General features: G+C 42.3%; 1 protein-coding gene across 3 annotated transcripts in view; it reads right to left on the minus strand.

Moving 5' to 3' along the window:
* The window catches only part of LOC116332657 (CUGBP Elav-like family member 2), a 29,409-nt gene that overhangs the window by 6,889 nt on the left and 10,275 nt on the right, over positions 1-12,245 (minus strand). For all 3 annotated transcript variants that reach the window (XM_031755692.2, XM_031755691.2, XM_039615098.1), the window contains exons 2-10: positions 11,081-11,277; positions 7,578-7,660; positions 5,800-5,848; positions 5,239-5,373; positions 4,227-4,306; positions 2,842-3,003; positions 1,871-1,934; positions 702-839; positions 4-132 (exon numbers count right to left, since the gene is read on the minus strand). In XM_031755692.2, the coding sequence (XP_031611552.1) occupies positions 4-132; positions 702-839; positions 1,871-1,934; positions 2,842-3,003; positions 4,227-4,306; positions 5,239-5,373; positions 5,800-5,848; positions 7,578-7,660; positions 11,081-11,277 (1,037 nt within the window). The remainder of the gene's footprint in view (positions 1-3; positions 133-701; positions 840-1,870; positions 1,935-2,841; positions 3,004-4,226; positions 4,307-5,238; positions 5,374-5,799; positions 5,849-7,577; positions 7,661-11,080; positions 11,278-12,245) is intronic.

Raw genomic sequence — 12,245 nt, forward strand, 5'->3', positions numbered from 1 at the left:
CACCACTGACGCTGCTGGTGAGAGCGTTAAGGTTGCTGAGGCCCACAGAGGTCCCAGTGAGACCCTGCAGAGTCCCCAGAGATGCCAAGGGGTTCACGGCAGCACCAGCACTGGACCCTGCAGTTGACCCAGCTGTTGACAAATGACCAAAAAAAAGATATTCTTAAAATCTTACATTTGCCTCACATTGTTATGGTTATAGAGGAGGACATGGCAGAGATGAGGCAGTTAAAAATCTGTCTCATAAAGAGGAGTGGTCATTACCAAAGCAGCCATATGTTAAACTTAGACAGATGGAGCCAATGTATATTTACACAGATTAAAGGGAAATGGGTGCTCTCATAAAATTTTTTATATGTGGGTGATTAACTCCCATAAAGTAAATGAGGAATGGCTGAGGGCTGTTAGGCAAATAGCAGATGAGGGAGATTTGCAGAGGAGCAGCGGCCCGACTGTGGACATACACTGTACGTCTCAATCAGCAGGAGAGTGAATCTTTATACTTTACTTAATATATTATACATGAATTAGTACACAAAGAGCAGAGGTGGCGACTCAAGCAATTACAGCCAGGCCATGCCAAAACACACCACTAACAAAAGAAAACTAGTCACGATGCTGCCATGGGCTTGACTCACAGAACTGTTGTATGTATTGTACAGGCAGCATTCAAAATTCAGCTCATGTTTGTGTTTAATTACCTGGACTGGCAAGAGCTCCCAGGGCACCGCTGCTTGTAGACAGAGCGCTGGTGGAAGTTGGGCTGGCAGAACTCTGAGCTGCAGCGGCAGCGGCAGCTAATGTGGCCAGGTTCTGCAGCTGAAGTGGATTCACACCCGCTGAGAGTACAAAGACACACGAGTTATCAAAGACTTTCAAATTTACGCTGTATGCAAAAAACATTCAAAGTAGTCATGGAAGGAATACATAGATTTTAAAAGGAAAGAACAAACAAGGAATTTTTAAAAGCTTAAAATAGGATGTGCTGCCATTAATTTAAAAACTTTCATCTATATTAAACTGCTTGGACATTTGGAAATTTACCATCACCAAATCACATTCTCAGATCTCAGTGATTCTCTTTATCCATGTTTTCTCTTTTGTATGCAAGATGGACATGGCTGTAAAACCTCATTTTTCTTCCATTTACCATTTTGGAGATTTAAAACCAGGCTGGCTCTGACTGAGTGACAAATGTCATCCTCATACAGTAGCTACTTGTCAATTACAGGGTAGGGCCGCATTAAAAAAACAAAACAAAAAAACAAAAACAAAAAAACCCCTTGCTTTTTTAATGCTGGCACAATAAAATGATCAAGCTTAGTTCAACAAGATTTGTAACCAGTGATTGACATAAATGCAGAGAGCAGTGGGGGTCATGGTCCCTATACACTTAACGATAAAATGGCGACGAGAAGTCGCCCCCTGCTGGTCACGAGGGAAAGTGCAAATTCAAGCCACTTAAACCTGGACCAGGAAGCTATTTTAACATTTTAAATACAGTATATTATTTTAGCATGACCAACAAAAGAAGCAGACTTGATCTATCAAATCTATCTAATATGAATTCCAACTTGAAGATGTATCATTAGTTTTAGCACCCCATCTGTAGTTTAAGCTCTTCACATTGGCTTTTAATATGACCACGGCACAAGGATGAGCAGTTTGTCTTCAAGCAGCTGGAATAGGCCGAGAATAGCATTACTGGTGATTAGCATGCCACTGATGTGAAAAGAGTAATGTAATTTAAGGTACTTAAAAGCATGTGGGCGAAGCGCAGCGAGACAGAGGGCTGGTGACATGAGAAGCACAGCTTGTTCATTTGCATTCCTACGACTCGTAAACAGCAGACTGATCTTCTGAAACTCACCTCCTAGCCTTTGAATACCATTGAGACTGCCTTGGTTACCGAGAGAAGTGGCCTGCTGGAGCAGCTGTCAAGATATGAAAGAAAACAAAAGTCAAATCTAGAAAACAAAATTAGATCAGACATGATAATTAATATAATTTTTTTTTTTTGCCTAACATGATTAAATCCTCATTTTAAATTGAGGACTAAAACTAAACTATTCATTGTTTGTCTAATCTGTGGAAAATTATCTAATGTGCAGGACCAAGATTTATACTCCATGTCATTACTTTGACAATGTTAGCAATATATCAGCAAGTGGCAAACACATTTTGACCAGAAGGCAAAAGTTATGTGAGGTTTAAATTAAATAAACGGCACAACAGCTTTTACAGCTACATGCAACAGGCTCAATGTCTCATTTTCTTCCCAGAAACATAAAACGACTCAGCTGTTGCCATCTAAGTCACATGTTCTTTGGCTCTGAATTAGAGAAGGCATATGCAAGTCACATGTCAGTGTCCTTTAGCCAGAAAACAGTTCGAGGAGGAAGATTATTCTACTCCGAGCCAAGTTTCAGTTTGTACTTTTGGTCAAAGTATTGTGCAATATTCAGCTTACACAATGACCTTATACATTTTCAGCTTTCAACAACAGATCATTTTATTATTTAGAACAATATGGTTGGATACATCATACACAAAATGGCAGCTGTGTTTCCAGCTAGAACAGTCGTTACCAAAACTTAAAACAAAAAAGGATCACCTGACCTCAATATCCTGACACAGGAACACATTCATAAAGCTTACTGATAAAATTCCTACACACGCGCTCGCTCGCACGCACACCCCCCCCCACCCACGAGATAGATTGATAATTATCAGGTGGTTCAGTGCGCTCTACCAAGTTTATTCTGTATCTATTTAAATATATGAAGTGTAAACTATAAAGGTACATGAAGGCTAATCTGTGTGTTCTTTAATAAAACTCACAGCCAGGTACTGCGGTGAAAGAGTCCCCAGCCCAGCCAGGTTTCCCCAGGTGGAGGCGCTGTTGAGCTGCTGAATCTGCTGTACTAGCTGCTGCTGCAGGCGCCGCTGCTCCTTATCTCTCTGTGTGTCGGCAAACTTCACCACCAGAGGTGAGGAACAGCCCTGGAGCGGTGAAGAGTTAAGGGACGTTAGACCGGTTCAAAAGCACACCAAGTTTATTTACCCATGCAAGGACAGTCACTGCATAGGGATTTTTTTTGAATTTGTTTTTTTGTTTGTTTTTAAAGGGGGGTGGGGTGGGTTTGGTTCCTCTATGCCTCAAGATAGTTGTATGCCTGTTGCATTCATATCAAAGCAAAAAGAGAGGACATGTGCCATGCATAGCTGAGCCAGGCCACATTCCAAATATATAAAAGCACAGGACAATGGTGCAGACGGTGAATCATTTAAGGACGTTAAAGAGTTTAATCGAGTCCACAAATAGGCAGACAACAGATGGACAACGTTAACAATAAATAACATTCAAACAGGGATGTGTCAGACATTAAGAAAAATGCATTACAATACGCAGACTCTCGCAAACAGACAGTCACATGTTCAGACAGACGCATGGACGAGGCATGCGGTGCAAAAGTATTTTGAGAGTTGAGAGCCAGATGGGGACCAGGCTGGTTAGGGAAAATGGCTTCTGCACCAGCAGCACCTCCTACAGCAGCTGAGAATCGGGGAGTACGTGATTGTGGGGGCAAAATAGGTGGCGCCGCTACTGGGGCCCCCGAGTTTAATCTGGTAGGAGGAGTGTTATGTTTGGTTGGACTCCTAATTAGACTTGGTCTGATGCTTCACTGGGGAGCCTCTGACCTGCTAGCTGTCAAATTACTGCTGCTCTACTTCCACAAAGACTCCATTGGCTATATGAGTACACAGACCCACTTTTTTGAAGAAGTCTAATAGGGGAGCTGTTCCAGTCTAATTTTTTTCCTGATAACCTATATTTGATAGTGTGGATTCTTTTCCCCTGTAGTCCAAAATACAGGCTAATATAATGGCACACTAATGGGTAGGCTCTGTTATCAGAATCAATAAGTGAAATGCATTTAGTTCAGCCCAAAATAAAGGATGACAGCACTTTTTGTGTCCTGTTAGTTCTGAACTCAGCAGCTATGTAAAAGGCAATGTTTCGAGTTTTATTCAATTATTTTGCAGATGACAATGTAATTTTGTAATTAGCAAGAGTGGTTTTGGAAATGACTCATGCTTTGTGATGAATGGATGCCATCTGCTTGGACAGGTTCCTCATCTTTCAACACAAGGGGGCAGCAAAATGTATGGGGAAGGGGGGGGGGGAGAGGGAAATGAGAAATAGGTGCTAAGGGGTACAGTACCTCCATAGTTTGAGAGTGATGCATGGTTTTGATTGCATTCTGTGCCATTGCCCTGGTAGCAAATGTGACAAACGCACAGCCTGTAGGGGGGAAACAATAGGAGAGGGGGAGGGGGGGAAGGGAGGGACAAGAAGAAACAAAAACAAGACAAAAGGTTTGGACAACTCGTTATGAACCCCAAAAAAAGACATTACAGTACAGAGAATGGCAACTCCCAAGCACACAGAACCACCCTCACTGGTTAGCACATGAAGAAAGAACACAACAAGGAGAACAGTAACACGTGTCACATGAGCGGTGATCGACGGATTAAATTGCCACCCAGAGAGGCTCGACTACGTGATGTCATGGTGAGACAGTCAACGTGATTATATACACAGAAAATGCACACATAAATACACACTGAACGGCTTTGATTTACTAAAATATGCAAGGCCTGCAAACATCAAAGGCTAATAGGGCCCGTTTCAAATTGTAGGAATACTGCATACGTATACTAGAAAAAGAGCAGAAATTCATGGCTGGCCGTGTCTTCTGTGGGATTTAATCGTATATAAGCATCGACACTAGAGCCTCGTGCTGCCTGCTATCTGAGGCTTTATTCAGCAGAGTGCTATGTAGGAGATGCGATGACAGGCAAATTCCAGCCTTTGTAGAGTGTGATGAAGGAGGCGGTAAAGGAGGAGCTGAGCCGAGCCGCCTGCCAGCTGAGCCTACGAACACCGGCAGCCAGCGGTTGCCTAGGCGACGGGCCATTGTGGCGGACAGCAAGTGCAGTGGCCCTTCACTGCGAGTTGTGGAGGCCGAGTGTCACAGTAATGGGAGGATACACTATGTGGATAGAAAAAGTGCCACTGGAGGGGAATAGCACTTGATCTGAGGGTGCAGGGGTTGCAATGAAGAATCAGGGAGGGGCCCTGTATAAATACTTGATGAGAATATGTACTCTGCTGTGCTGAACATGGCGGATGCGCGGTGCTGAACATCATGTTCACACCGAAGGCAGGCTTACCTCTGCTCTGACCATCCGGTCCCCGAAGTATTCGGCACTCTTCGATCTGTCCGAAAGACGAGAACATCATTCTGACCTCGTTCTCGCCGTATTTCTTTGAAACCATGCCGACAAAGAGTTTTCTGTCTTCTACCGCTGCAGGAAGACGAAAATAGGAAAGCTATTTAGTGAAACCCAAACAATTATGGCGATGTGAAAGCAGCAGTTACATTAGGTGCAAAAATCTTGCACCTCTCTCTCTCTCCTTGTTCAAGCAAGCGCTCTCTCTTTGTCATGCTGCCATATTTTCTGCCTCTCACTCAGAGTGCCAGCCTTTTGCACAAATCTCTGCAACTTGCTGCTTTGTTTTCCTTCTGTGTCTACTTCTCTAGACACAGAAGTATATCATCCTGTACCAGCTCTGCTCTTAAACCACTGCACTATATAGATGCTGTGTACTGCTGTCAATTTTACCCTTTTCAAATCTCAAACCCTATTTGCCTTTACCTAAGCTTTCTCCTTAAAGGTTTTCCTCAACATCTCCATCTCATGGCTTACGTCATCCTGCATGAATCCACTTACCACTTGTTTTCTCACTGTCAGCGGGTTTCATCTGGATAGGATGATGCATCTAGGAAAAAATAAAAAAATAAAATGTAGGGAAACCATTCACATCTGTCACCATTATAAACTCTGTTATCTCTCATCATAAAGGCCTCATGTCTTCACTCATCCTTCCATCTTCAAGCATTTCTCCCCATCTCTTGTTTTGTTCTTTCGCTCTAAGACCATCATCCCTCACCGCCGCCAGATTCAGGAGGAAGTGTCTAAGAGTTGCTGGTAAGGGATCAAATTCTCCGGTATCCAATTTCACTTCTCGCTGTAGTGTAGACTCGCGATTGAACTTATCGATTGCTACTGACAACATCCCTCATCTTCTATAGAAGAACACTGGTTGACAAGCAAGCTTCTTTGGTATTGCTTTCGAAATGTACAGTGAGCTTCAGGTTTGGTTTCTTTTTTCCTTCCTCCAGATACAAGTCTGTCAACACCCAATACACAATTGGATCACATACAAATAGAACAAGGTGTGGCAAATCTGAGCTGTGAAAAATCTCATTTCAGTCAGCATAACATCTCTGAACATGACGCTTGTTCTCAAGCTTGTTATGTGAGAAAGTGGAGGCAGAGCAAATGCTGTGGGATCTGTCATTTCATGCCGCTTAATGAACAATTTTCTCCAAGAAGACTGAACTTCAAGTGACTACATCTATAGCACACTGCATGCCATGTGACGTGAAAGAAGAAATAAATCTAGCCATGAGATGTCTGAGCAGGTTGTACTTATGAAAAGTGGTGGGTTTGTTTTTGACAAGCACTAAGGAGAAGCAGACAGATGGCCTGCTCAGTATGGGGACTGGCTAGCGTCACTGACCAAGTTGAGAGAGGCACAGAAGGGAGAGAAAACAGAAACAGAGAAACAAGCTTTTCCTCTATCACGCAAATCAAAAATCAGTCACCTGCAGTCAATGCCAGTAACAGTAGGACCCAGGAATGGGATTTGAGAGCTGAGCCGTTAGACCACACTTTGTTTGAAATGTCTGCCTGATTGATAGTCTTCCAGAGAAGAGAGCTAGGACATTATTCTCAGCCTGCTAGACTCATTTATCAACTCGGTTCAATATTTACCTGCAAGCTCACTGACAGTAGCTCTTTTTACCGATAGACTGGACTATTGGTTTCATCGACAGCTGGGGTTGTTGGGTATAGATTAAATTGATTGGAAAGACGGCAATACAGAATGATGTATAGACAAGACAGTTTTGTGGATGTTAAACAAGCCACTGCACTTATTCCAGTTGGCTGGACTTTAATCTCACTAGAAGACTGGGTTAAGTATTAGGGGACCACACTCTGTCTCACTGGGCTGCATTGTTAAAGGGGGGGAGAAACAAAAAACAAAAAACAGGACGAAAAGAAAGACTTCAACTTGCCTTCAGCTCCTTTCCTGCTTCTAATTTTGGGGAATAAAAATGTAGATGTGCATCAATAATTCATGAATACAAGCATTAATAATTTGTTCCACTTTGTGGCAATCGGGTCCTGTGTCTCAGTGAATAACCTGCAGCCTGGTCAAGCAGGCTTTACCCGATACCGGCGCGCTTAGCAATTCAGTGTGCCGAGGTTCAGGCCGGTCCTAAGTGTCGCGTAAGTGATAGTGGGGGTTGAGACATTTCTCAGGCTAGACAGGCGTTCAGTGAACCGAGAGCTCATTATTGGCCAGCATACAGCTCACAGCCTGCATCGGGGATGTAGAGGGGCTCAAGCAGCTAAAAGCAGCCCATGCTGTGCCTACTCACCCCACTTAAGGTCTTTATGTTGTGCAGTGCATTCTGGGCCTCCAGTGCAGCTTTTCTTGTATAAAAAGTTACAAAACAGCATCCTGCAGAGTGAAAAGAAAAAAAAAAAATAGGGACAAACAATGGGTGGAGGGAGGGAGGAGACAAAACTGCATTAAAAACACAGCACACAGACATTAAATGTAATACCATGACTGCTGCAGAACAGGAAAGATGCTAAATGGATGAAAGTACTTTCACCGCATATCATATTTTAGAAGCACGTGACAGGATATTCTTAGCGCCAACTGTTAGATGGTGCACATACACCATGTAGGAGCTGACAGCGAGGACAAAGGAGTAATGAGACAGCTGAAGGCTGTGACACAGCCAGGGAGAGTACCACAGGGTTAGACGGCTGTCAGGAGGCACTGATGTGCAGTCGGCAGGTCAACTCAGCCCAGGCCAACACATTACATTGAGTATTGCTGCATTACATAAGAATCCAGTCCCATACATGTGTGCATACATATAAACATGAGGCATGAAAACAGCACAAAGAAACAAGAGGGAGTGGGAGAGAGCAAGGAAGAGAAACCATGGGAGGATAGAGGTTGTGGGGGAGGGGAATGGAGAAAAGAGCGTTAGGAGGGGAGGAGGAAAAGAAAAAAAAAAAAAAAAAAAAAAAAAAAAAAAAAAAAAAAAAAAAAAAGCCTCTCATCCTTCCGTCCCAGTAGACCGCCAGTGGCGTTCCAGCCTGTCAGTTTCACTGGGCTGGGGAAGTGGAGCACTGCAGCGTCTCTGACCTACATAGTGTGTATTATGCTGTTACCGGAGCTCCCAGGCCGCGGGGAGGGCTGTTGAACTCTAATATGCATCAAGCTGCACTCTCCTATCCCTATCTCCCTCTCTCTCTCTCTCACACAACCAGCTGAGCTCTCCCTTTCTCTACTGCTAAGCCCGTTCTCTGATATACTGGAGCTAAATAAACCATCCGGAGAGGCGTGATAGTCATCAGATGATTTTTTCATGACCTGCAGTAGACATGACCTAAAAAAAAAAATATTAAAAAAAAAAAAACAAAAAACAAAAAACTAGTGCAAATCTGGTGGCTTGTCAATTGATCTGCACACAAGTAAACAAGCAAAAATGGAAGTGGGATTACAGCACTTCCAACAAATAAATCAAACAAAGCAACATGATTATATAAGAGTTGGTTGGAGAGTGGCATTGTGTGGCATGCAAATAAACAACAGCCAGACTATCAGTAGGTCATTGATGAAACTGCAGTAGGAAACAAAACTACTGTGAAAGGAGGCCTACAGTGAAACTGAGTGTGGAGGTGTCGCTGCAAAACACATTCAACTTCACTTGGCTGGGTGAAAAACCTCCTGTGATCAGGCCTGATTATCTAATAGAATATATTAACATAGCATTAACATGTCCATAGGCCATCACAGCTGACACTCTGCATAGAGCAGGGGAGGGGTGCTGCTTAAACAATAAGGAGCTTTGAACTCTTCAGCCTCCCAAATGAACTGCACAGCGTTGTGTGTATATTTATACACACACAGCATTATAAGAACCCTGGGGACTTTCTGGTACACCTGTAAACACTCGTAGGATTATTTAGTGGTGTTACATGTGTGTACATCTGTTCCAAGGCCCTTATCATGGGAATTCAAATGCTCTCCTGGTGGCATGCTGTGCTGCAGTTTTGGCCTTGACAAACTAAAGACAGGATGTGAAACTCGCTTTAGTCAATGGGCCATGTATAGCCCAATTTGATCTCAAGTGAGCCAGACCAATATAACCGCCCTTTCTGTTAATTTAAATAGTATTTATATTTTATCAAAGTAAGACATCTATTCAAAAAAAAAAGTGCAATTTCTAACATGTAGAAAGTTACACACTTCACTGCAGTTGTTGCCAGTCAAAAGATATCCAGTGTGCCTTTAGGTCACATGTTTGATACTCAAGGCTCTTTCAGAACAAATGGTGAAATTGTGCTATGTCTGAATTTAGTGCAGAGCTAATAATGCCATGTCACAAGTATATTTTCATCTATTTAGCATCTTTCCTGCTCTGCAAGCTTATTTTGTTCCTATATTGCTCTAAACCCAGGGAAAAAAAATAAAAAAAAATAAAAAAATAAAACCCCACAAGACAGGATAAGTTACACTCATTAATTAAAAAACCCACCTCTGCAATGAATTGAGACAGAATGTCTGCACATTACAAGATAATATAACCTTTTTCTTTTTAAATTACAGTTGTGCAGCCGATGTTTACAAGAATACTAGAAAAGGAGATCCCAGAAAGACATTTCTCTCTCCAGACGGTGCAACTGTTGTCAACCTGTCTTTGGCTTGTTAAAGGCAACACATACACAATCAGCCAGGTAGTGTCAGTGATTCATAACAGCCAAACACCTCACAACAACTACATCTGGCCTGGATTGCCAGGGCGGTGTCTGGTACCACAAATATGGTTCCTTTTAGACTCAAGCTCAGCATCAAGTATAGTCCCACCACATTAAAAGCCAAGAGTGGATTAGCGCCTTTAGCTACAGTGAATCATCCAACCATCAAGGGAACTGAGATTTGGGTGACCCAGGACTGTTACATCAGGGAAACTGTCGTTACTTTATTCACCTGCAGTTAGTTACGGGAGACAGAGCACTTCCAGTGGCACTTTGCAGCTCTCTGCAGACAGCAGGCTTCCACTTCACCGTCTCCTCTAATTGCAGCCTAAACTGAATCGCTCAACTCGAGCACCATTTCTAAGGTGAGCGCATCAATGGATGTCTTAATGGAAAATTGCAGTCAAGTAACACTCCCTTTGTACAATGCTGCTTCTAAAGCTGCATTGTACAAAGAAGAAGAAATTTAGAATATATGAATATTAAAAAAAGAGAGAGATTATTTAACCCTGAAACAAAAGACTGCTTGCATATGAGGTGATCTAACAAACAGCTGCACTACGTGTGCAGACAGGCAGTGCATTGCCTAAGCGCTAAAATCTGAAAGCAGATGAGGAGAGAAGGGGGTTTGCACCAACTATGAGACCAAGTTATTTTTTATGTATGAGCAATGAAGGTTTTCCAGCAAGTTTCACACCTAATTAGTGTCCATCTCTTATTATTTGGCCATAGAGAAAGTATATAGAGTGAAAGTGAACAATAGAGAAACTGAAAGTATCATCTGAGCTTTTCAGTTGTGTCACTTCATTTAAACAGATTGCAATGCACGACTCAGATACCTGCAGACTGCTGTTAGCATGCTACATGCTATACTAGTTTCCCCCACTAGCAACTGGTGCACTCCTCCTCACATATGGCAAAACAAACAAAACAGGTTTTTAAGCTAATCTGGATGGATACATAATCCAATGTTTTCAATTAAAATAAAAATAAATTATATCCCAGATCATTTATATTGAAATCTAAATCACTAAGGAGAAATTTTGCCTGCAAGGTGGTAGAACAAATTATTCCTGAAAGTGAACTTTCACCCAGACTGTACCTTTGCTCTGAGGAGGATTCTGAGTGCGATCACGAAGAATGTTGATCTGGTGCACGGCTCCAAAGGGCTCAAATAGCTCTTTAAGTTCTGTTTCTGACCAGGAGCGGGGGATCTGTCCAACAAACATCTTGATGGAGTCAGGGTCTGGCTGGTCCAAGTGCTCCAGCGACCCGTTCATCTTGCTGCTGCTGCCGTTGCTAAGAAAAAGAAAAAGAAAAAAAAAAAGAAAAGAAATGAAAAACAATTTTTGTAATGTGTATGCCAGAGGTTAAACAAATTTAATATCATAATTCAAGTCATTGCAGGCAACGCATGCTGCTTCAGTAAGTCAGGAAAAAGTAAAGGAACAATTACCATTATCTGGTTTAGAACCACTTGCACTCACTTCTAAGGACTGTCCCGTTTGGCAGCTAACGATTTCATTTCATTTTCATGCTTAGCTTAGAGGAATGCGTCACATAATGATAAATTGAGATGGGAATTGAGAACAGGTTCTTGCAGAAAACCGGTTCCTAGTAGTCCCGTTTCTTGGAATTGTTTGTTCTACCCATGGATCCCCCTTATCTGCTCTCACACTCACTACAACCAGCTGATTTCAGTTCTCGAGCAGGACTGTCTAGAGGATGGATATGTACTTTTTTTTTTTGTTTAAAATTGCACAAAAGGACAAGATAAATGGCGGAAAAATGTATGCAGGACAGAAATAACCGCATAATACCGCTAACACAACTTTGGTTCTTTGCAAGCATCTGCCAAAACAGCATGCTATTGCTAAGCTAGCCAAGAACCCAGAGTGAAAGCCGAGAGAATACCGACCCCAGCAGCCAGACCCTTAGCTTCAACAGGCAACAAGCAGATGAGCAGCCTCCCTTTCTAAAGCAGAATCACTTTGTTTTCTATTAAGAGAAAAATCTTAGATGTGCCCTCATTACGGATTTGTATTGGTGTGTGGGGTTGTAGCCTCAGGTTTGTATTGTTAAATGGTGATTATGAAACAGTGCGTTTCAGCTATTTTACCGAGTAACGTGAAAGTAATGTAATCAGTAGTATAACAAATTACTCTTTCCTGGGAGTAATTAAGTAATGTACTGCATTACTACACTGATTACAACAAAGAGGAAATACCTCTTTGAACATTTGACCCACATCATGTAATTAAGTTGCA

Source organism: Oreochromis aureus, linkage group 7, assembly GCF_013358895.1.
Source record: "Oreochromis aureus strain Israel breed Guangdong linkage group 7, ZZ_aureus, whole genome shotgun sequence".
Taxonomy (NCBI): Eukaryota; Metazoa; Chordata; class Actinopteri; order Cichliformes; family Cichlidae; genus Oreochromis; species Oreochromis aureus.